This window comes from Boleophthalmus pectinirostris, unplaced genomic scaffold, assembly GCF_026225935.1.
Source record: "Boleophthalmus pectinirostris isolate CB_2022bp ecotype Guang Dong unplaced genomic scaffold, ASM2622593v1 HiC_scaffold_9, whole genome shotgun sequence".
Lineage (NCBI taxonomy): Eukaryota > Metazoa > Chordata > Actinopteri > Gobiiformes > Gobiidae > Boleophthalmus > Boleophthalmus pectinirostris.
In genome coordinates, this window is record NW_026571541.1 from 3,120,882 (window position 1) to 3,146,417 (window position 25,536).

Consider the following 25,536-nt stretch of genomic DNA (forward strand, 5'->3'; position numbering starts at 1 on the left):
AATGATGAACTGAATATGATGCCTAAGACCAACACACCCACTACACTATAGTACACTTTAAACACTGTTCTAGTTACCAGCTCCATGGTGGCCTCAGCGCTGTTCAGGTTGAGTGTGTAAATACCCTCCTCAGCCCCCAGGATCAAGTGCTGGTCTGGAGAACAATAAAGTCAAACCGAAAGAACACAGGAGAGCAGGCGCACTCACACACATACGCACACGCACACACACGCACGCACACACACGCACACACGCAAGCGCGCACACATGCGTACACACATGAACGCGTGCACACACACGTACGCACGCACACACGCGCGCGCGCGCACACACACAAACAGAAAGAGGGAGACAAGGCAGCAGGTTTGAGGGAAGTGTACCTTTGTTGGCTGGGTGTTCCCATGTGCTTGAGCAGTGGATCTTCAGAGGACACCCGTGGAAGACCTTCTTAAAGTGGACCTGGGCAGGAAACACAAATACAGTATGACCAAATTCTTTTGTAGTGAGTGTGGTGCCCAATCTTGTATAAGTGGTGCTCTTGTCGGGAGTGTAGCGCTCTTGTTGGGAGTGTAGCGCTCTTGTTGGGAGTGCAGCGCTCTTGTTGGGAGTGCAGCGCTCTTGTCGGGAGTGTAGCGCTCTTGTCGGGAGTGTAGCGCTCTTGTGAGTGTAGCGCTCTTGCTGGGAGTGTAGCGCTCTTGTTGTGAGTGTAGCGCTCTTGTCGGGAGTGTAGCGCTCTTGTTGTGAGTGTAATGCTCTTGTCGGGAGTGTAGTGCTCTTGTCGGGAGTGTAGTGCTCTTGTCGGGAGTGTAGTGCTCTTGTCGGGAGTGTAGTGCTCTTGTCGGGAGTGTAGTGCTCTTGTCGGGAGTGTAGCGCTCTTGTGAGTGTAGCACTCTTGTTGTGAATGTAGCGCTCTTGTGAGTGTAGTGCTCTTGCTGTGAGTGTAGTGCTCTTGTCGGGAGTGTAGTGCTCTTGTCGGGAGTGTAGTGCTCTTGTTGTGAGTGTAGTGCTCTTGTCGGGAGTGTAGTGCTCTTGTTGTGAGTGTAATGCTCTTGTCGGGAGTGTAGTGCTCTTGTCGGGAGTGTAGTGCTCTTGTCGGGGGTGTAGTGCTCTTGTCGGGAGTGTAGTGCTCTTGTTGTGAGTGTAGCGCTCTTGTGAGTGTAGCACTCTTGTTGTGAATGTAGCGCTCTTGTGAGTGTAGTGCTCTTGCTGTGAGTGTAGTGCTCTTGTCGGGAGTGTAGTGCTCTTGTCGGGAGTGTAGTGCTCTTGTCGGGAGTGTAGTGCTCTTGTCGGGAGTGTAGTGCTCTTGTCGGGAGTGTAGTGCTCTTGTTGTGAGTGTAGCGCTCTTGTGAGTGTAGCACTCTTGTTGTGAATGTAGCGCTCTTGTGAGTGTAGTGCTCTTGCTGTGAGTGTAGTGCTCTTGTCGGGAGTGTAGTGCTCTTGTCGGGAGTGTAGTGCTCTTGTTGTGAGTGTAGTGCTCTTGTCGGGGGTGTAGTGCTCTTGTTGGGAGTGTAGTGCTCTTGTTGTTAGTGTAGTGCTCTTGTTGTGAGTGTAGTGCTCTTGCTGTGAGTGTAGCGCTCTTGTCGGGAGTGTAGCGCTCTTGTCGGGAGTGTAGTGCTCTTGCTGTGAGTGTAGTGCTCTTGTCGGGAGTGTAGTGCTCTTGTCGGGAGTGTAGCGCTCTTGTCGGGAGCGTAGCGCCCTTATCGGGAGCGTAGTGCTCTTGTTGTGAGTGTAGCGCTCTTGTCGTGAGTGTAGCGCTCTTGTCGTGAGTGTAGCGCTCTTGTCGTGAGTGTAGCGCTCTTGTCGGGAGTGTAGCGCTCTTGTCGTGAGTGTAGCGCTCTTGTCGGGAGTGTAGCGCTCTTGTTGTGAGTGTAGTGCTCTTGTTGTGAGTGTAGTGCTCTTGTTGAGAGTGTAGTGCTCTTGTTGTGAGTGTAGTGCTCTTGTCGGGAGTGTAGTGCTCTTGTCGGGAGTGTAGTGCTCTTGTTGTGAGTGTAGTGCTCTTGTTGTGAGTGTAGTGCTCTTGTCGGGAGTGTAGTGCTCTTGTCGGGAGTGTAGTGCTCTTGTTGTGAGTGTAGTGCTCTTGTTGAGAGTGTACTGATTCACTCACCGGACGTTTCTTAATGACAGGGCTAACACACTCCACAGCATCCTGAAATAAATAAGCACTTCAAATGGAGTAAATGTAGGTATTAAATGACATGACAAGTCTGCTGTGAGTGTAGTGTCAGTGTAAATGCTAAATTGAAGGTATGACCTGCAGAACTCCAGGTCATACATGTATGGATAAAAACAGTCTTGCAGCCATTTTTCAACAATAAAAGCAAGTACATCTCAATTCTTTTCACAAAAACCTGTGGGAAAATGAATGAGGAAGTTGTGGGTCAGTCAAGCTCCATTAGTTAAGCACTAAACTATGTTCATCTGAGGGGAGGAAAGTTGGATTTTGTTCTAAATGATCCCATCTCTTTCCCTTATGTCACTAAAACAAACCAACAAACTTCAGATTACCCTGAGTTTAGCCCAAGACTGCACCAGAGTGGGTGATAATTCTCTGTATATAAAATATAGAGCACCAGTAAGGATGCCAGGCTCATGCAGTAGGTCTAGGCTTTCTTATGTCCATTTTTCCACAAAGTCACTTCAGTTAGAATTTCTAATGTATTTATCTGATCAGGGATAATGCAAAAAGACATTAACCTTGATGGGTTGTTGATGGAGACCTTATTTAAATTGATTTATCAGAATTGAATTGAATTTTATATTAAAGGATCAGTAAAAAAATTTAAATAAAAAATTAAAGTCGCGTGTAGCGATGGTGGCCCTCACCCCGGCGCGCACCCCCCTCCCACGTGACCGCGGGGGACTCGCGACCACCTCGGCTTGACACTCTCTCTTCCCGACAGCTGCCCAGACCAACAGCTCATCTGTTACAAAAATTACATAATGCACCTTTAAATGTTTCTGAGGAGTCATTGCGCCCCTACTGGCCAACCGTGAAAAATGCCCAATATCCGTAATATACTTTTTTGCTCACAATCATGCATAGAATATAATCCCTGAATTTGGTACAAGTCCGAAAATGTTGACATTAATGTTTATGCTAGGGGGCGCTATAGTGTAAATTTTTCATATAGTTTATAGTGTATTATAATCAGACCAAAATCACGAATTAGTGATTCAAATTTCAGCACATTTGGATTAAGCCTGTGGGTGTAATAATTTTTTAACTATTTTTGGGGGGAGTCTTGGTGCCCCTGCTGGCCAACAGTGGAAAATGCCCCATGTCCATAATATAATTTTTTGCTAGTAGTCATGCGTAGAACTTAATCCCTGAATTTGGTACAAATTGTTGACGTTTCATGTCTATGGTAGGGGGCGCTATGGAGTTCAGTTTTCATATGTTTTACAGTGTATTATATTCAGACCTTAATCACGCATTAATGATTCAAATTTCAGCATGTTCGCACTAAGCCTGTGTGTGTAATTATTTTTAAAGTATTTTTAATTTTTTTTCTTTGTGCCCCTGCTGGCCAAATGTGAAAAATGTACCATGTCCGTAATAGACTTTTTTGCTTGTAATCGTGCATAGAATTTAATCCCCGAATTTGGTACAAATCCGATAATGTTGATGTTTCATGTCTATGCAAGGGGGCGCTATAGAGTTCAGTTTTATTAGATTTCATATTTCATTACATTCAGGCCTGGATCACGCAATTGTGATTTGAATTTGAGCTCTCTAGGCCAATGCCTGTGGCCGTGACAGGTCACAGAAGAAACAGGAAATGAAGGTGTTTTTCGCCAGCGTGCTACGGGCAAACCGTAAGAAGTATCAAAAAACCTTCTGATGCATTTTTGTGAGTTTATGGCCCCGTTTACACGTACCTGGGTATTTTTAAAAACGGAGACATTTCCCTTCTACACAGCTTTTACACGCAAATGGCGAATTCACCTCTGAAAACTAATCTTTCTAAAAACTCCGGCTAGAGTGGAGATTTTGGAAAACTCCGGTTTCACGTTTGTGTGTAAACTGAGATAAACTGAGTTTTAGGAGCTGACGCGCTGACAGTGCGACCGACGCATTTCTTCTGATTGTGCACAGGAGCACTCATAAAACAGCAACATCAGCACATCAGCCCGGAGCAGAAGCTCTGAGCTCGGGCAGCAGCGCCAAACACACGGGAGCATCACTGCAGCGCGCAGCTCCTCAAGATGGGGCTTTGGGTCCAGTGTTGGTCAGATTGTCTGGAGGCTTCGTCCTCCATGTCCTGGTTCCAGACGGGGGCGAGCAAGACCAGCGCACAAAGGACTGGGTCCGAGTGCTTCAGTGCAGTCATCTGTGCGCTGGTTCCGTGCGGGAAAAGCGAGAATGTGCTGTGGACCACAGGTCCGGACGGGCTGCTCCGGTCCTCCAAGCTCGATTGCGGCTGGTTCCGAGGTGGTGCAGCATCCGGACAGAAGCATGAGTCCCGTTTGATTCGTTATATGTTGTTCTGAGTGGTCCGTCCACCCACGTGATTTTTTTTTTCCAGGGAAAGCGCTTCTCAGGTGGAGGACACCACCCCCCACTTCAGTTCATCTGTTTGTTCTGCTGAAATACTTTTCATGTGTTTGCATTTGCACACACAGCTGATGGATGAGATCCATGACTAGAGATGAACAAGGGCTCGGAGGTCAGTGATTTTGACACTTCTTTAACCGATCTCCGGAGAAGCGAGCCCACTCACTAATGCACATTTTTCAAGGTATTTGTGAGTAATAGCCTACTTACAACTGGGTCCGGTCAAGTGGTAACGGAGGGAAACAGGGGCAGATTTTTTACATTCAAATACCTCTTATTCAGAAACTAGAGGGACTATTGAAATAAGTAAGGTATTAGAATGTAGGAAAGAGTTAACACTCCAACAGGGTAAAGTTAAACCTATGATATTCTTTCAAGTTGTTGACAAAAAATTAAAAACTCATGTCGGTAATGGAGGGAATGAAATATGCAGCACGTTTTGGGCAATAAATATAAAAACAGTGATAACTAGCGGTTCTCACTTACATATCCTTAACAAACTGGTTTGAATATTTGCTTCATATAGTTTTCTACCATATGGTACAAGATTAGGTTGAAAAACCTCTTACTTTTTGAGTAATGACATTTTTTATTAAGAAAGGTCATGGTAACGGAGGGAAAAGTAACAGAGGGAAAATTGTGCAAGCAAGTAGAAGGTGCATGATTTTGCATAATTTGTCAGCTTTTTTCTTCCGAATACTTTAATATTACTTCAAAATGAAAGGAAACTATTTCTATAAAATATGTCAGTCCTTCCAAGCTAATTTTTATCATTTTAAATAATTTTTTTTTGAAAAATCATGTACCTTCATCAACAGTTCAAAGATGGAATAACACAAGATATGATGAAATACATCAATTTATTGACATGATTTGCAGGTCTTTGAAATTTGGGAAATAATTTTTGTTCCATGTTTCATACATGGTCTGATTAAAACACATGTAACTTTAGAACCAAAAATGCTACAGAAAAAAGGTAAACAGTTTCATAAACTAGAGTACGCTATCTGTAGTATGCTATCTGTTGAATACATTTTTATATCAGATGCATTAATTTGAATTTTTAGCCTTGCTGTATACTTCTGCTTGACCAGGCCCAGCTGTAATGAAATAAATGCTACAGGTTTGAGTCTAATCCAGGTGTCGCCCAGAGGCTCGGTGTAGTTCTAACAGTGTTCGATGTCGTATTTATCTGGGTTGATGTAAACGGAAACTTTTTTGAAAACGATGCTGTGTGCACGATGTTATTTTGGAAAACGGAGGGAGGGAAATATTCGTTTCTCAAAATACCCAGCTACATGTAAACGTTGCCTATGTCTGAAGATGTAACATGTCAAATCTGAGCTCATTTGGGACTTGAATCTTTTTGTAGACACCCAAGTCAAAACGGCAGCGAATGTTTGATCCAATATGGCTGACTTCCTGTTTGTCATAGGGTCATGCTCCAGTTCATCTTTTGGCTTGTCTCATTGTTCTGTATCACTGTCCCGAATTTCATTTCCCTGCGACAAATTTTGCCTGTCCCTATTCCCATAGGGGTCCAATTCTAGGCGGCGCTGTTGAGTCAGGTCACTTCAGTCATTGTCGCGATGCCCATTTTATAAAATTTTTCGATGGGCCGGTCGATCTGATACCCAGTTTGGGGACTTTTCGTCAATGTTCAGGGGGTCAAAAATGCGAATATTTGGTCAGAAAAAGAATAATAATAAAAAGAAACCGACGAAGAACAATAGCCCTCACCAGTTACTACGTTACTGGCTCGGGCCAATAATAATAATGCCTAATTGTACACAGAGGCAACAGAAAAATTAACTTTCCCTATCTGGAAGGGCACCAGCTACTACGTGCCCATGACCCAAGACAAGTAAGACATTCAATGGATACAGTTTTCCCAGTAATAAGTTTGACACCTTTACACAAATATTATATTACTATTCAGCAGAGGAATAATCGATGAATTTGAGATAAGCACTACTTCACTGAGGTTCAGCAAAGACTACAGGAGTGCAGTTGGGGTTACCTTGGCTGTGAGCTGATGTCGACGTCCTTTGGGAGGCAGTTCAGGAGGCCGAAGGACTGCCGGAGAGCTGAGCTGTGCACTCAGACCTGTGCAAAAAGAAGAAATGAAAGATACATTTGATTGAACAGGCTGGACAGGCCGCTGAACAGTTCCTCTGATTATGTTTATGAACACAGTGTTTACGGATTGGAGGAAATGTTCAAACCTGAGTGGTTGACGTGGCGAGGGGGGGATAGGGGGTGATCTGCTAGAGAAGGAAGCAGGTCTGGAGTGCTCTTCAGTCAGGCTGTCCTCAGAGCCGCTGCTCAGTTTGCTCTGTAAAGACAACAGGAAGATCAAGAATAGTCCCAAATATGAAGCCAGCTTTAATGTGAGTGCAGCAAATGTGTGGGACCTTAGGAGGGAGTGGGGGGTCTAGTGGTGTATGCTGTGTCAAAGATCAGGGATCTGCTGTCTGAAGGTGGAGACATGGGGAGTTGGCTGTTGTGTGGGGATCTGTGGGGTTGTAAGGTTGGCCTGAAAGGGTCAGAAGCACACGGCAACATTGTCATTAATGCACATATGCAAATTATAACACCAGTGAGAGTTAATGCTGGCTACAGGTCAGGAAAATCAACTTTTCAGGTCTAGATGGAACAAAATGATTTGACTGATGCCTTCATATTCTTAAGAATGTAGTATATATTCCGTACACGTCAATATCATCATAATCGTCGTCTGAGTCCGAATCCTGGGTCCTGCAGACAGACAGTGCATTAGTGTGTTAGCTTACTGGTTGTGTTGGGTGTGGTGAGCAAGCTCATTTACCTGGTAGAAGTCTGGTTACAGCGGCTCAGCTCTAAAGGCTGCACCTGTGGAGACATGCTGGTAAATTCCAAACTGACACTATTGAATTGGGCTTGCACAGTGTACAGAATCTTACTGTGGCACGATGGTCAGAGCCACGTTTGATGGGCCTCTGGGTGGTGCAGTCCACTGCCAGGCACATGCAAATGGAGTTACACATTATCTACCAGTTCAAATGTTGGAACAGCTCATGTGGTGTGCACTCACTGTGTGTGTCTGAGCTGGTGCGCTCTGCTAGCCTGTGTTTGTGAAAAGACTGGATCCTCCTTAAAGAGCCAGGGACCACCTTCATTTGGAAAAACAGTGAATGACAATTAGTTCATCTGTTTATGTTACTGCTATCCTACAGGCGAGGAGCATGTACCTCTATATCATCATCATCAGTTGCCACACAGGTTTTCAGTTTTTCTGGATGCCGATAACAATCCAGGAGCTCCAGGGTAAGTTCTTGGTTCAGACCACGCTGTATCACAAATGGGTTCTGACAGAAACCACAGAGAGAGACTTTAGAGCAGTCTGGAGTACAACAAAACAACTTCAAATCCTCCCCTGCAAGTGGTCCTTATCCCAATATTCTGATTATATACTATCTGCCCTGGGAGTACACCAATCTGTGTTCTGTGATTTCTCCAGCGCCTTAAACACTATCCAGACGCTGATCTACCTCACTTTGTGAGAGACTCTCTGTCCTCTTAAGAACCATCAAGAGCTATATCAGAACAAGTATAAGAACACATAGACTAGTTTATGTATACCCATGGACCACTATGGACCCTACCTGGACCATTGAGAGATTACACAGGTATAAAGCCACATGCTAATAAAAAAGAAAGTACTACAATGTAATCTTGAAAATTACATTCTATTGTCTTAAAAGTTTGTTTCTTATTATCATTGTGGTATTGGAATTGGTATTCAGTATCAAGTCACCTATCCACTTATTACAGCCATATTATTATTCTACTTGCATGGTGCCGTATAAAAGTATTTTAAGTTCTTTAAAGACAGTTTATTCTTGATTTACTTCTAGTTTAATAAAACTGGGTTCAAATTAGCATTTACCCAAAAAACTAGTCCTTCTTCCTCAGAGATCTACATGAGCTCCTAGGAGACATGAGTGGGAAATGAGGGCCATACTCACTGTGAGCATCTTGGAAGCACTGGGTCTCTTACTGGGCTTCTTCACCAACATGGCCTTCACAAAGTTATAGAATGTAGAAGACCTGAAAACAGAGAATGTGAAACCAGAGTCTGCTCCTAGCACACTGTCACAACATGAGAAACAGTCAACAGTACACTGGAACTACATTAGTGCTATCGTGCTGTCTGGTCTTCACTTGCAGTTTGGAGCTAAAATGCATCCCATAAAAATTGTACTATGACCACAGACTGCATAAAGAAGTGGACTAAGGGTCTGTGACTTCACCCAGTTAAATGAAGCTTGTTGAGCCTAGTGGTTAAAAGGGAGAATTTGGAGCCAATTTCCATATTTGCTATCTGCTAACTGCAAATATGTGAGGCTGCTGAAGACAACTCTGTCAATCAAACCTGTTTTCTAACTCTAGTGGAAGTGACCTTGGGGAAAAAAGGAATTTGTCTGTTATATTCATATCTTGATTCACAAATAAAATACCAAAATAAACCCCAGGATCATGTAGAGCAGGTTAATATGAACATTTTAAGAACAAAATGACAAATCTGACAGCAGCAGTTAAAGAGAAAGGGAAAAAGTTTTTCTGAATAGAAAGTGAAGAGCCGATTGAGCTGGAAGCGTACCCTTGCTCAGTCATGACTATGACAAAACATAATGCCAATGTAGTGTTTACCATTTGGATTTGTCCTTGAGTTTTGGAGGCTGGTATCCGCTCTTGGACATGAGGAACAAGACCCTGTAAAGAGAGTGTGCTTACAGTTATCCAGGGCTGAAGACACGTAAGAAGTGTGGACGAAGACGTGTGTGTGGAAGTTGTTGTGGGGTGCGTGCATGTGTGTGTGTGAGTGTGGGGAGTTGCATATGTGTGTGTTTTGGAGGTGTGTGTGTGTGTGTGTTGAAAGTTGCATGTGTGTGTGCTTGGGGCTGTACCTGAGTGGGTGCAGGTCAAACAGAGGGGGCTGTAGCTCGGCGAGCTCGATGGCAGTGATCCCTAGAGACCAGATGTCACACAGCTCATTGTAGCCTCCTTTAATCTCCACTGCAGCCACCTCTGGAGCCATCCTAACACAGGCACAAGGAAGACACTTTTACTACATACTCTGGAGCCGAGCTGACAGACTATTTATGAGGCTATCAAATAAACAGTACATCAGCAGGTAGTATAAGATGTATTAGATACATGTTTAGCTTAAAGAGGGGGTATTTTCTATGGGGCGCTAACACATAATATCACCATGTTAACTTTAGTTAGTTTGCAAATTGCTGAAAACAGTCACTCCCCCTTCAGAGCACTATCACAACACAATCAGTGTGCATCCCGCTAATGAAACTACTGCACATCACATCAGGTTTGTAAAGTTATTGTGTATAGTTTTGCATCATGAATTTGTATATTTATGGAAAATTGTCATGTGGCATAGGTTTATAGGCTGAGCTCTGGACAGGATACATCGATCTATCTCTACAGATAACCATAACAAGAGTTCAAATAGGGCCTCAGAGAGATAGCTAAACTACTGAAACATAGATGACATATACCTTTTGTTTTTGATGAGGGAACAACGGAATAACATGTTAGAAACCTCAAGTTGATTTTGTATCATAACCCCCTACAACCCCATAATACCCCTTTAACAGCTTCAAATGCATCTTGAAAATGTGGCTCCCAGTCACTTTATCCCATGGCATATTCACACACACAGCATAAAGCAGGTGCAGGAACTGCACCAGGTCTTAGAACCCACCAGTATGGAGTTCCAATGAAGGACATGCGGCGGGCTAGAGTGGCAGTGATCTGCGCCGAAATCCCAAAATCAGCTGCACACAAACATAACAGGTTTACATAAGGCTGATGACATGGTGAACAAAAATTCAGCTATTCTTTAAATGTAGGGCAAATCGCCATACTGTGATTTCACACTGTAGACACTTTTCCCACCCACCTCTCCAGCTGGCCAGCCTTTACATGGCTGACTTTAACCTATTTATAATCAGTTTTATTGCCATTGTCTGTGAACAAGTTTCACACTCGTGCTTTAGAGTTATGCTGTAAATGGCCATACCAGCTTGTCAAACCCTGATCCCATCAGATCTCAGAAGCTAAGCAAGGCTGAGCCTGGTTAGTATTTGGATGAGAGACTACTGGGAAAATCAGGTGCCACAGTGGGGCGCCAGATGTAAAAACTGTGTCCTTAGGCAAGGCACTTCACCCACATTGCCTAATATGAAAGTAGTGCATGTGTGATAGTGGTGGTCGGAGGAGTCGATGGTGCAGATTGGCAGCCATGCTTCCATCACTTTACTCCAGGGCAGCTGTGGCTACAATATTAGCTTACCACCACCGGGTACGGAGTGAATGACTAATGCTCTGTAAAGCGTCTTTGAGTGTCCAAAAAAACACTATATAAAACTGATGCATTATTATTATTATTATTATTATTACTGAAAATATTTCACTGTTCATCCAAGCAGCTTCTTCATTTCTGGTCGGACTGCATAATCGTTCAGGCCTCTTAATGTTAATATGACTCAGGCACAATTAACACTTTGTGAAGCTCAACAGAGCTAGCTGATAAACTATAAAGAAATAGTGTGTTATTCTCTGTTTTTCAGTTTCTTTTGCAGTAGATCCTGCCTGGATGACTGAGAGATTACACATAAACTATGATAAAATAAAAAATAAGGGCATGCATTAAAATAAAGGAAACTAGAATTTGATACACAATTTACACTATGGGCAGATCAACAGTGCACTGTAAGCAATGAAGCTTCAATGAAGTTGCCTCTTAAAGTCAAAACACATGTGTTTACCTGAACTGTGTGTGAGTGTGTGTGCGTGCGTGTGCATGTGTGTGTGTGTGTGTGTGTGTGTGTGTGTGTGTGTGTGTGTGCGTGTGCGCGTGTGTGCCCCCGCACACAAGCACACAAGCACACAATCACATACCTAGTTTGACCTGGCCCATGTCGTTGAGCAGGACGTTGGCTCCCTGCAGCACAAACACAGTTCAGATCTACTCTGAAAACTGAAAGGATCCATATTACACTATTTTCTGATCTACTGTATATATTAATCCACCACATACCTGGGGTTGATTTGTTTCATTCACACATGTTTGACACACAAATCCAGCAAATTTAGGCTGTGTTTTTCTCGCTAACATCTTTCTCGCTAATACCTTGTGATGTCATGTGGTAATAGAGGAAGTGCTCTGCTGTGTTTTAAACTCCACACACCTTCACTAGAATCATTTGGATGATTTCAGCCCTGGAATATCCAATCTTTACTGAACAAAAGGTAAAAGGTAGCTGTTAACTTGAGAACAGAGCATTTTGAGTTTTGGAGATGTAGACAAACTAATAATAAACAATACTCAAATGTGTGAATGAAACAAAACACAAGTCCAGGTCTGTTAACAGACAAGGTAACAATATTATAACTTGGTTTAAAGTTCACAAGAGTCAATATCAAGTAATTCAGGACCTTGAAGGCAGAATGTAGAAAAGTACCTTTATGTCTCTGTGCATCTTCTTCTGAGCGTGCAAGTAGTCCAGGCCCTGAGTTCAGCACAGTTCAGTTCAAACCTCTCTCCAATTGAACAGCGTGTATATTTCAGCTTCTTTTATCAGAACCAATAACTAGACTAGCACTGTACCAAGTGGGCTTTTTTTTATCCCATATCTTCTGGTGTCTAAAACTGACTGTTTTGCAAAAATGCCAAAGACAAAAAGGATAGCTTTATAATTGCCTGACACAATTAAAGGTCAGTGGAAAACAGATGTAAAGTCTGATATAACTGTAGGCGGGGGACTTTTACATGTTTCAGTAGTTTCTTTTTTGTGTGTGTGATGCTGCCATGTAACTTTCTATAGTTCTCGTCCAAGACCCACACAGCAATATCTGTCATTAGTAGATTCAAGAAGACATATTGTGCTTTTTTGTCGGTAGCTAATATTAAAGTATAAAATACATAAATCATAATTTTCACATACACACAACCACAATATCAATCTGAATGACTTAATAACAGTGACAGGCCTCTGCATAGGGACATTTCCTCATAGCAAGTAGCCTAGCAGATTTTTATTCACTCATTCATGATTTTTTAAGAATGGACAGTAAGTACAAGTGTGTGGGGGGAGATAGGGGGTACGTGAAACCAGAGATGCATGAATCAATCAATATATAACTAAGTAGGCTAATGATGAGGGTTGTTGTTAAAAACACACACAAGTATGATAAATAATAGGCCGGGAGCCAGGTCCACCCCTCAGGATGTTTTTTGCTACCTTTTTTTCACTATTATTTCCTGTTATCTTATATCTTGGGCCATCACGAGTTGATAGGGACCAACCCCAACTCGGCCCCGTTTGGTCTCCGGGCCCAAAAAACACACTTTTTAAGAAAAGCTATTTGCGAAATTATGTAACTGTAAATATTAAGGTACTGTAACTGCATACATGGTTAAATAACCCTAAAATTTGGCATGGTGTATCCTGACACATGGGGGAAACTAGCAGAAAACTATTTTGGGGCTTGCTACCTTTCTACTGTAAAATATCTCCCTCAACATATCCTAAAAGACCCAAAAATGTCTGTCCGCCTGACAAATTGTCATCAAAAGTGGTCATTTTCAAGCATTTTATTGCATTTATCACTGCCTCAAATGTACATAAAAAACAATACTACTACTATAATGTTTGTCCTTTAGTTTGATACTGTAGAGGAGCTGTGTGTGTGGTGGTGTGGTGAGTCAGTACCTGGAGCATCTCTCTGCAGATGAAGGCGATCTGTGGCTCCGATAAGGCCCCTGTCACTGCACAAACACAGCATAACTTCACTAAGGTCATTTTCACACATTACTATCTGCAATCTCTGGACGCACTAGCTTTAGTTCACTCTACTTGTTTACTTTTGCTTCGGCCTTGTTCACATACACTTTGCCACCCTAAATGTGCACCATCAGTCACGTAAGAGTTCGTCATCTGATCGCCGAACATATCCTCATGACAACGCACTGCAAGAGTGCAGAGCCTAGTGTCTACATGCTTTTCTTTCACCTGAGGCTACATCGTGAGGACTTTACGCACTGTTGAATGTGCATCCCCATAAGATAGAATTATAAATATAAATAATGGAACAAGAGAATAGGATACCACCTTTTTCTGCATTGTCACCTGTCAAATCAATCAATCAATAATACTTCATATCAAGTTAAGTGGCATGGGTATTACTTAGAGTGAAACTAAACCAACAGTTACCAGCACACCCTTGATCTTGTTTTAACATATGGTATAGAGATTAGTCACCACACATGTACTCTCTACACCCTGTCTTATCGGATCATTTTCCAATTACGCTTCAATTTACCCTTAAAGATTACTGAAACTATAATGAGAAGAATGATGTATAATCAAATAAATAATTAAACACATTTTAAAGTAACACGGTGTAACTTTCTGGAGGTATCACAAAACCTACATGATTCCATGGACATAGAAAGTCCTATTTCACACAAATTCTCCAATTCAGAATAATCTCCGATCCTCCTGGTCTCTATTTCAAATGTTTAAAAGAATTAGTGATAAGGTGGAAGAAGCAGTATTAATCTTTCCACTGTGTAGGAAACACTAAAACTAAAAGTAATGATAAATGGTCACATACAGTACTTTTCCACCTTCAAGGCATTCAAAGCGCTTTACAACAAGGAACCACCTACCTATTCACACACACCAGTGTACACAGACACAGGGGGCAAGGTGGGTTAAATATGTTGCCCAAGGACACAACAACAGCATTCAGCTAGAATCACACCAGCCAAATGATTGCTGATTTATGTAGAGCGGGATTCGAACCACAAACCTTCAATGGACAAACGCTGAGCTACTGTCATACAGAAGTAATCTTCTGAACTGTATTTAGACCATAGACTGTATATATAAATGGACATTGCTACCTGCTAGCCGCCGCAATCCAAATAGGAACTGAGTGTGGGGGCACTTCCAGCACCATTGACTCTGGCTCTGATTCACTTAACATGGAAAAATGGTCACCCTTCTCTCTGTAACTGCTGCTGCGAGTCTCCTCATCTTGGTTTTAAGATGTTTGTATTAACATGATCCTGGTGTTTCTATTTTGCTATTTGGTCTGTAAATAAGTTCCTATTCCTAATATGGGTGACAATCACACTCCCTTAGTCCACTTCTTTATAAAATCTATGATTCAGACAGAAAGGTGTGACAATGCACATGCTGAAACCTTTCATATAAGGTGTCTCTAAGTTTATTATATTCACTTGAATAAAAAAGTTTCAATCTTTCCGTCATCTAATGATTGGGACATGCTCTTCAGTGATAGATAGATGACAGTCTAGATAGATGATATTGCAGAGAGCCATTCATGGTTGGTCTATATGCTTCCATAATTCCTTTACAGGGTCAGTCTGTGAGAAATCAGACATTTTCATGGAATCTCCCCTATGAGCCACCTCAGATTTGGCTGAAAAAAAAATAAAAAATTCTAAAATCACCAAATGAAAGAATCTCAACTTTTAGCTCAATCCCTTGAGTCAAGTTATGGCCCATTGAAATTTTGAGGCCATGCTCACTTTTTCGGAAACCTTAATTTATAAGCGTGTTTGAGAGACCATAGCTTCATAAAAAATTGAGCTAGGAAGATGAAAATTTGAATTATTGAAGATTATTGGTCATAGATTCTGAATCTGATGTCAAATATTGTGTATCTTTATTAAGGGGGCGCTGTGGGCCCCAAAAATCTCACATTTGGTTGCCACTCAATTTTTTTTTTCAATTTTTGAGGTTCAGGATCTATTTTCTCCAAGCAGATATTTACAAACTAACTGTTGAACCTGAATATTTGAGAGAATGACCATTTCTGGCAACAATCTCACACTTTTCTGAGCTTTCATGTGGATGGTGTAGAGTCCCAAATATGGTCACAGACCAGATTTGACCTTTTTGGACCCTTCTTTGGACCCTCAGTTCCCCACGTGGGCACAGTTAGACATTGATAAACATTTTAACCGGAGAAACTTTGGCATATTCTGATTAGTTTAAAGTAATAAAAACATCTACTATTAACTTCCTTCATTTCAAACAGAATTTTTGAAAATGAGCTCTCACAGGTCATTTTTGGTGGACCTTAGGGACTTTTCCACCTGCAGAAAGGTTCATTTACCTCTAATAGACTTAAACACTATTTGCTTGTTATAAGGGAAGACAATTGGAGATTATTTGTGGTACATTGTTTGGAAAAGTGTCATTAATCCTTTGAGAAAATTCAACTATTAACTCTGTCCAAAATTATGAAAAAAAGTTTGTTTGCATTTTTTATTCTATTTTTATTTGAGAAAAATAATTTGTTATCTCTCAAAGAAACAGCTTTTCATGGTGTATAAGTAAAGCAACAAAAGTTAAGATAGCATTGATAAATACTATAATATAAATTACATTTGGAATATCCATTGCCTGAATCTCTGATTCAGTACCACCATATGTATATTATTTTTGCACAAAAACATTACAAGAAGGCAGTAGCATTAACAAGAAAAAAAATGATACTGACACAAAAGTTACCAAAATACAATAATCTAGTCTGTTATTTGTTCAGATGCTAGAAATTACATTTAAAAACTTCAGTGTGAAAAACAACCTCAGTGGAAAATACCAACATACTGGAAAAATCTGCCCATTCTGGTCCCTTTGCCGCCTCCATGTAGATCTGTGTTGGGATCTTGCACACTAAGTGTTCCTAACTACTAATGAACTTCAGAAGTAACATTTGGATCCTGTCATAATCTGCAGTGTCAAGGCGATAATCTCATGCTCTTCTCTGAATTTCTGGAACCTTAATACAACAGATTATGTGCTGAAACTGGACCCAACATGGTTCTGCCGATGTTCAGGAGGCCAGATGAGAGTTCTGTTACCTCGTTTCATGAATCTCACATAGACATCACCATGTATATTTAAAAATAAATCTGAAATATTCCCAATGAACCACCTGTTGTCATAAATACAAACACTGTATTGACCTGCTGGTACAGAGAGCTATCTGACACAATCTCATTTTGGATTTCAGAAACTGACACTTCAGTACATATGAGATCTTGAGATATTCTCCTTGTTTCTAATTTACCATTTGACACGGGAATGAAACTGTGGTGTGATCTAGTACCATTCACAGTCTTTGCCTTGCTGTAGCTCTTCTAGTTTGGAAGTAAGTTCATGATTTGTAATGTATTTAGAGCTTGTCAAGAAAAACTTTACATTCTTTATGTTTTGTGAAGCCCACTCAAACATCTGGAGTGTGGTCAACATTTGATTCCTGTCAGGTCCCTGAAGACTGGCCCTTGCAGCCGATCGGTTTACAGTGCCACCAAAACCATCACAAACAATGTACCACAAATAATCTCCAATTGTCTTCCCTTATAACAAGCAAATAGTGTTTAAATCTATTAGAGGTAAATTAACCTTTCTGCAGGTGGAAAAGTCCCTAAGCTCCACCAAAAATGACGTGTGAGAGCTCATTTTCAAAAATTCAGTTTAAAATGAATGACGTTAATAGTAGATGTTTTTATTACTTTAAACTAATCAGCATATGTCAAAGTTTCTCTCATAAATTTTTTTTATCAACATCGGGTACCTGTGCCCACGTGGGGAACGACTCTACACAGTCCACTTAGCTCAGAAAAGTGTGAGATTGTTGTCAGAAATGGTCATTCTCTCAAATATTCATGTTCAACAGTTAGTTTGTAAATATCTGCTTTGAGTAAATAGATCTTGGACCTCAAAAAAAAAAAAAAAAAGAGTGGCAACCAAATGTGAGATTTTGGGGGCCCACAGCGCCCCCCTTAATAACGATACACAATATTTTACAACAGATTCAGAATCGATAACCAATAATCTACAATAATACAAATTTTCATCTTCCTAGCTCGATTTTTTATGAAGTTTTGGTCTCTCAAACATGCTTATAAATTAAGACTTCCAAAAGAGGGCATGGCCCCAAAATTTCAACAGGCCATAACTCAGGAGCGACTCAAGGGATTGAGCTAAAATTTGAGATTCTTTCATTTGATGATTTTAGAAATGTTTTGGAAATTTTTTCAGCCAAATCTGAGATGGCTCATAAGGGAGGGGGGCTTATTTCATATGGACTGACCCTATATGCTTTATAACTGCTTTATCATTGTGGTCATTTGTTCTGTTGTGTGAGGTTTGTACTGTAACAGTGTGATTAGTGTCTGACCGTGGTAGATGTCCTGAAGTGAACCTCCTCCACAGAACTCCATACAGATCCACAGCTCATTGTCTCTGTGGGGAAAGCACAGGCTCAGTTACAGATGAAACTCAGACACAAGGACAAGGAGACACTCACTGTATGTAGCTGCCGTAGTAGGCCACGATGTTAGCATGTTTGCAGCTCTTCACGATCACGATCTCTTGTTGGATGACAGAGAAGTCGTCCTCTGCACAGACAAACAGGGGTTTAAGGCAATTCAAACACACAGAGCCTGAAAATAGTAGACCAGAAAAGACCTTGGCCTTGAAAAAGAGATGGCGAGACATCTCAAGGGGCTTATCCTCCAAACTAATACATTCAAAACATCTTATCTTAATTATATTATCCTTGTTGTTGCTACAGTCAGTTCTGTTTCACCACATGGCTAATCAGAGTTGTTTCTGAGGATCTGATGAGCCTGGCCAAACAAACCAGGCTTTGGCTTAATCTGGCTTCATGGAAGATCTCCCTAGTCCATCCCAATCATTTGTAGCTATGGTGCTGTTTTTCTGATTCTGTATTATGAGAACATTTTTACTTCTTCTTACATTTTATTTGATCAGTGTTGTTTATTTGTGATTTACTGGGACACAAAAGGCCTGGTTTGGTGAAATTACCCTTCTACATAGAAGAGAAGACTCCCACCTGGCTCCATCTTGATGCGTTTGAGGGCCGTGAGATCTTGAGTTTGCTTGTTCCGGGCCTAAAAGAAAACCAGATGAAAATAAAGTGAATCACATGTTCTGTCTGAATGTTTTGACATTTATCATTTAATGTCAAGTGTGACCCACTCAGGGAGGTGTTTGTAGTACAAGAGAATGCTTTTGACACCTCAGCAGTGTGTCTGAGGGGGACAGGGAATATATTAACAGTCAGACGAGTGAAACAGAACATGAAGTGTCAGGTGTGAGCCGAGGATGCAAAGGAGGTTAGTGTCACTTGCCTCAAAGACCTCACACAGAACAGACTAAAACAATATGATTCTATCATTAAAGGCTGGTGTGTTAACACACAAATCCTATATTTAGGCTAAGTTCAATTACATCACTAGCTGGAAACATTGTGATGTCATTGAGTGGTGTACATTAAGCTCTCCCCTGTGTTTTTAACACCATACATCTTTATAATCATTTGCATAATTTCTGCCTTTGAATATCTACATCTGCTGTTTTAGCCTTGCTGAAACCTCTGCATTTCTCACATGAGTGAGTTATACAGCCTTAGGTTTAAGCAGACAGTTATACAAACAATAAAGCATGTCACTCCCGTCATTCTTCTTCCACATGAACACTTCAGAGACACAACAGCATCTCCATCTGTTCAGTATAGAGCTTTAAAACTATTCAAAAGTAAATGTCATATTTTCACACTCTCTTCTTTGATATTACCACAAATACACACTCTGAAGTGATTGTGGCAAAAAATAAGCCATAAAATGAAAAAAAAATCTGAAAAACAAATTGAAAGAGAAAAAGAATCAGGTCTGGATATCGCCTAAAAGTGGCTCTGACTAAGTCTAGACCTGTTTTGGAGTTGATAATGTCTTACCATGCAAAGTTTCAAAATAACAGTGCGTAGCTTGTGCTCTTACTGTTTTTATGGTTTTCAGTGTCTTAATCTGCATAAAGGACACATACATGTTATTCCTCATTCTCAGTCCCTCCAGGACCCAAATGAGAAACTCATGTCAGGTTCATTTTATGATTGGATATTGTCTTGAGAACCAAAACACCAAATTATAACATAAACAACAGACGCTGGTGGGCACTTCCTTATATCTGCCTGCAGGGAGGACCTAACTACACTGAAACTATTCAGTATTCATCTGTACTGAGTATTATATATACATATTAGCATCATTCAGGCCCATAATGAGTGCTTTCACACCCCTGGCCCTAACCTGGCTCCCCCTATTGTTCTCTTTGTTTTAGGTTTGAGGATGGGGTTGTAGATCAGAAACAGACAGATGTCTGAGGTCTCCATTTCCGTTCAAGGAAGGATTAACTCTCTTTAACTCTCCTCATTTTTCTCTGGCTAAGATCAGTATGTCACTATCCACAAAAAAGTGGTCCATGGCTTTTAGATGGAGATGTACAGCAGACTGACTCGTCTGTGTTGGTACATCCTCTTGTGTGTGTGTGTGACTGTTTTGTTTCTCCAATGTAACACTCACTGCAAGTCTTGCAATGAGCAATGATGTTTGCATACATTTTTCATGGCTTGAAAATCAGCTACAGCTATAATTATTAGTAAAAGATTTTAACATGTTTACCTCATATTTGGGGACAAAGAAATGTTCATATTTATTGAATTTGCATTAAAATTTTACATACCGTTCCTTTAACCTATATTCACCCACAGCTTTTAAGGAGGAAGTATTTTACTTTTATGGGGTATTAACTGCTAACACTTAACATATTTGTTATATATTCTCTGAAAACAACATTTAACATTTTCATAAATTTCGCTTTAATTTTTGATGCCCTCACTTTGCTCTCTACATTAAGTCAGTCCCCTTCAGAACACTAGCACAACATAATCAACGTGCCTTCTGCTAATGAAACAGCTGCACATCGCATCAAGTTTGTGAAGTTGTTGTGTTTGTATATTTATGGAGCATTGTCGTGCAGGAGAATGCGTGATGTAAGCTTGACATAGGCATAGCCTTGTACAGAATCTTACAGCTAATTGAAAGGGGGGTTTGAGTAAGGTCCAGGAGAAATTGCTAAAATACTCAGACATGAATGGATGACATCTAAAACCTCTTCAGGCATGTTTTTGATGAGGGAACGATGTTATAAAATGGTAAAAGCTAAAAACAGTAATAGTACGGGACTGACCTCATAGGGCCCTGACGTTTGTCTCCATAAGAAAGGAATGTTCTAAGTAAATGTAAATTTAGTCCTGATGTGATAAACACCGCCCACACACATGCACATGAACATGCACACAAAAACACAAACACACATGCACACACACACACACTTCAAATCTCACTTCTTCTTTCTGAGAGCAGGTGTCTCTACAGCAGCACACTCCTAAAACAAGGCAGTTGGGTTCACTCCTGGTTCAGTCCTGATTCAGTCCTAATTCAAGGGCTCTGTCTGTTAACTACAACAGATAATCTATTCATACATAACCTGTCCATTCGTATTCCATTGGTTATTATGCAAAATTCATTTTTGAACTTTCTACCATGTCATAACAAAACATCTGAAGAGGTTTTAGATGTCATCCATGCATGTTTCATTAATCTAGTGACCTCTCCTATTCAAAGCCTTCTTATGGTGAGTTGTAAGACCCTTGACAATGCTCAGAGCATACATCACCCATGGTCCTACATGACAGTTTTCCATAAATATACAAAAACATGATACACAAACAGTTCAATACAACGTGACAAACCTGATGCGATGTGCAGTAGTTTCATTAGCAGGATGGATGCTAATTGTGTGGTTCTAGTGCTCTGACAGGGGAGTCATGGGGGAAGGGAGAACTCAGAGTGTCAAAAACAAAAATGAAATTTAATAGTTTTTAGAGAATATTGCTTTTTCATAACAATAAAAGGTGACATGGTGATCATGGTAATATGTTATGTGTTAGCAATTAATACCCCATAGAAGTGAAATAACCTCTCTTTAAATGAACAATTTTGTGTGTGTGTGTGATTGTGTGCTGGAGCTGTGTGTTAGTGTGTGGGTTGGACTGTTTTGTGCTGCATCTCTCTGGGACAGGTTGGTCCAGCTCTGAAATGCAGCCCTACACTCCAAAGTTCTAGTGACAAGATCTGTAGATCTGACTAGTTTATCTGTTTTACAAAAGTAGTGATTCTACCGGGCACTACTATAAAATAAACATTTGGCATTCCAAATACCACCATGTCTGAAGGACTTTTCAAAGAGTAAAAGAGGAGGAGGAGTATAGTAACTAATTGAGTAATTAGAAGCCACAGTATGTAACTTTTGAACAAACATAGACAGAAAATAAATGTATGTTAATAACACTGAGAAACTTTGAAAACATCCTATCCGAGAGGGCTTGCATCTCCACAAATCTCCCGTTAGACTCTTGTTTTATCTAGAAGAGGGCCTCTGATTGCTTGTTTCCATGGAAATGTTGTTCCTTTGGCTATACTCGTCTACAGTATGGCATAAAACTATGCCATGGAGAATGTTAAAAGTATGGTTTTAACTTGGTTTCCATGGACATATGCAGATGACAGGCCACCTCCAAAAGGGTATAACAGTGCCTTTAATTATTTGTTCTAACATAATGATACTAATAATGCAGATGATTCGTAAACTACAAGAATGTGTCAGGAGCTCTTGTTCTTTTGCTCTTGTGAGTGTGTCAGGAGCTCTGGTTCTTGAGCTCTTGCGGTGGATTGATTGCAGTGAAACAAGTGTTTGTGCAGTGCAGAGACGCGCTGCATGAGTGGGCTCTGTAACCATCCACTGTGACTGTGGGCAGTCCTATAGCACACATGCTGGGCCTGCTGCAGGAGCTCTTTTATTTAGTGTTAACTTACATCTATAATGCAAATGAACAATACCTATTTGAATGTATAGGACTTCCATTTAGATCAATCTTTGAGCTGTTTTTTACTATCGATTATGTATACATGACAAGATAAGAAAAAAAGAAAGTACTATAAGCATACTAGGAAGTACTCTGTCTCTGGGGACTGCAGATGGAAAGTAGCTTTAGCTAAATCTACCATATGATGATAAAATAATAAACTAAACTACTATATTGAAATTAGTATCTAACAAGAAAATCATGCCCTAATAAAAAGTACTTTGAAATCATGATTAATATTGTGAATTCAAATAAATGTAAATAAATGTACACATGGACCAGGCAGAACTGGGCAGTTAGTCACATTTTAGAGATTCTGGCATTTCTAATTTTTTAATGGAGAGTAAAATGAGTAGAATGATTAGAAGACTGTATTGTTAATGTTCATATGTATGAACAAATGCATATTAAAAGCCAGATTTGTTTCTTTTTAATAAGTTAAACATTTAATTTAAAATGAAAACTGGTTAATATGAGGAGAAAAACTTTGGTCCAATAAGGCAATGAGGCAATGAGGCTTATATTAAAAAAAAAAAAAAAAAAAAAAAAAACTGAACTCATCTTTTGTAAGTTAACTTCTTTTGCACTATACCATACATACTTTCACTTCTGATCCAACCACTTCCTCCTCCACAGGGCCTCAGAGGGGACGCCCTGCACTGCTCACACTTATGAATCTCTGACGGTAATTTCACCAACACATCTTTGAAGGAGACTTATCAGCTCGACTTTGAAATGTTTGAAGAGCCACGTGCCATCAGTCTTCTCTGCTCTCACATGTCTTTGGAACCTTAACAGTAGCGCTCTCCCCTCAATGACCTAAAACTACCAATAAAGTATTAATCAAAATTGCAATATGAATGGATGCAATAAGCAAATCACAAAGGCTGCAATTTTTGAAGCACCTTAATTTCCTCCACAAAAAAAAATGTCCTCTCTTATTCTATCTAGCAACTACTAATTCCCATTTTACATCTGTATAAACTAGGATTGCCAAAAGTATTGAAAATCAGTTACTAAAGCTAGTATTGAAACTAGAAACTCATTGGAGCAGGTATTGATACTAAAAACACCACATTCACAGGACATAAATTATCCTTTTGAGAATGTTTTTAGAATGATGTTGAGCTGTATCAGAACAAGCAGAAGAGCACATAGACTAGTATACACACATGGACACTATGAACCTACTGGAACATTGAGGATTACACACATATAAGGCCACAAAGTAATAGTTATTTTAATGCTGAAAATCATAGTCTATAATCTAGATAAAGGTTGTTTATTTATATCATCGTGGTATCAGAATCAGTATTGAGAATTGAGTCCATTCCTTAGCCTTGAAATTAAATTGAAATTTTAGTATCGTGACAACACTAATATGTTCTGAAATGTGATTCTTGTATTAGTTTGTCAGTTCAGGTTTTTGTCCAGTCAAATTACAAATCTAATCACAATTGCAATGCTTGCCAGAAACATCACAATTAATTTATTTCCCAAAATGTGCATCTTATCTGTCTCCATGGAGACAAGCATGTGACACCACCATGCCAAGTTACAGGTCAGATCTGTGGAGAGGCGATAATGCATGTTTTCCCAAGATATTTTGATAATAGAAATATGGGCACTCCAAAGAACTGCTGTGCGGATCTGCTTTTCCACTGAACAGCTATATTTTTACCTTTAGCTCAGTTAAGATAGGTAATTCCAGGTCTAAAATCTTTCAAATGATTCTAGTGAAGGTATATGGAGTTTAAAACACAGTGGAGCACTTCCTGTATTACTACATGACATAAAAATATGGAACAGAGTGTTCGGTTTTTGATGAGGAAACAACATAACATAGAGCAGAAAATATCGTAACATGGGCCCTTTGACAATAAGTCCACATAGCAGTTACTGTGCTATATGACCTTACTCACTAGCTTTCCCGATGTCTGGACAGCAGTTGTGTATTTTGGTCTCTGTAACTGATATTCAACAGTACTAACATCTTTATAAGTTTAATTTGCTAGAAGTGTTGCACATGTTAACATATGTAAGCAATATGTAAATGTGAAATCTACTTTTATGAATCAATGTAATTAGATAAATATAATATAGAGGTACCAGATCTATCTTTTCACACTTGTAGACACATATTTCAATTGTCATGAATGTTTAAGACTCTAACATTAACTTCTGCCTAAATGTAATCACGTTATACTATATTTCAAACAAAGACACATGTCGGACACATCCCTTTTCATTTGACTACTAATAATTGTATTGTCATTTCAAAATCTAACAGTTTCAAGTAGGGTTGTCAAAAGTATCAAAAATCAGATACTAATTAATATTAAAACTAGTATCCAAACTAGATACTCATGTGTATCAATACTAAGTCACAAGTCAAAGTATCAATACTAAAAAGGTCACATTTATAAGGACAGAAATGACCCTTTCCTCTCTAGCTTTAGAATGATGTTGAGCTATATCAGAACAAGTATAAGAGCACACAGACTAGTATACACCCTTTGACCACTCTGGAATCTATCTGGACCACTAATAAGGCCACAGTGTAATATAAAAGAAATAATTTAATGTTGAAAATCACATTCTATTGACAGTGTTTTTTAAACTTTTATCATGGTATTGGAATTGGTATTGAATATTGACCCTATTCTTTAGTAATAACACTGAGTTTGAAATTTCAGTATGATGTCAACATTATTCCAAATATAGGCACTTACGCAAAATTTTCATTTGACTTTTCATAATTATGTTGTCATTCCAGCTATACAAACGTCTACAAAATGAGTTGACAGTTACGACTTTACATGTAGCTGAATAAAATTGCACTTGCTGGGTGCTTTGATGGGTACACACCTTGTAGACATCTCCATAGGTTCCCCCTCCCACTCTGTGCAGGATGTGGTAGTCGTCTTGGGGGTTCCTGGTGCAGATGTGTAGGGCTGTGCGGTGCTGGAGGTCCATGTCCGCTCCGGTCAGCTCATCCTCGAATCAGTGCCGCTGCAGTCTGGCCTCTCTTCCTGTTTCTCAGCCAGTGCTCTGTGCTCTGAGCTCTGTGTTCTCTGCTCTGA

At 40.2% G+C, this 25,536-nt stretch overlaps 1 protein-coding gene across 1 annotated transcript in view; it reads right to left on the bottom strand.

The window, feature by feature from the left end:
- Nucleotides 1–25,536, bottom strand: part of LOC110172735 (mitogen-activated protein kinase kinase kinase kinase 5-like) — a 39,445-nt gene extending 13,909 nt beyond the window's left edge. The window contains exons 1-22 of the mRNA XM_055147827.1: nucleotides 25,322–25,536; nucleotides 18,521–18,578; nucleotides 17,972–18,062; nucleotides 17,843–17,907; nucleotides 13,333–13,388; nucleotides 12,082–12,129; nucleotides 11,519–11,561; nucleotides 10,320–10,392; nucleotides 9,505–9,636; nucleotides 9,248–9,310; nucleotides 8,563–8,644; nucleotides 7,786–7,902; nucleotides 7,629–7,707; nucleotides 7,498–7,550; nucleotides 7,383–7,426; nucleotides 7,268–7,312; nucleotides 6,974–7,091; nucleotides 6,781–6,850; nucleotides 6,576–6,661; nucleotides 2,105–2,146; nucleotides 381–459; nucleotides 78–154 (exon numbers count right to left, since the gene is read on the bottom strand). Coding sequence (XP_055003802.1) covers nucleotides 78–154; nucleotides 381–459; nucleotides 2,105–2,146; nucleotides 6,576–6,661; nucleotides 6,781–6,850; nucleotides 6,974–7,091; nucleotides 7,268–7,312; nucleotides 7,383–7,426; nucleotides 7,498–7,550; nucleotides 7,629–7,707; nucleotides 7,786–7,902; nucleotides 8,563–8,644; nucleotides 9,248–9,310; nucleotides 9,505–9,636; nucleotides 10,320–10,392; nucleotides 11,519–11,561; nucleotides 12,082–12,129; nucleotides 13,333–13,388; nucleotides 17,843–17,907; nucleotides 17,972–18,062; nucleotides 18,521–18,578; nucleotides 25,322–25,429 — 1,629 coding nt within the window. The 5' untranslated portion in view covers nucleotides 25,430–25,536. The remainder of the gene's footprint in view (nucleotides 1–77; nucleotides 155–380; nucleotides 460–2,104; nucleotides 2,147–6,575; nucleotides 6,662–6,780; nucleotides 6,851–6,973; nucleotides 7,092–7,267; nucleotides 7,313–7,382; nucleotides 7,427–7,497; nucleotides 7,551–7,628; nucleotides 7,708–7,785; nucleotides 7,903–8,562; nucleotides 8,645–9,247; nucleotides 9,311–9,504; nucleotides 9,637–10,319; nucleotides 10,393–11,518; nucleotides 11,562–12,081; nucleotides 12,130–13,332; nucleotides 13,389–17,842; nucleotides 17,908–17,971; nucleotides 18,063–18,520; nucleotides 18,579–25,321) is intronic.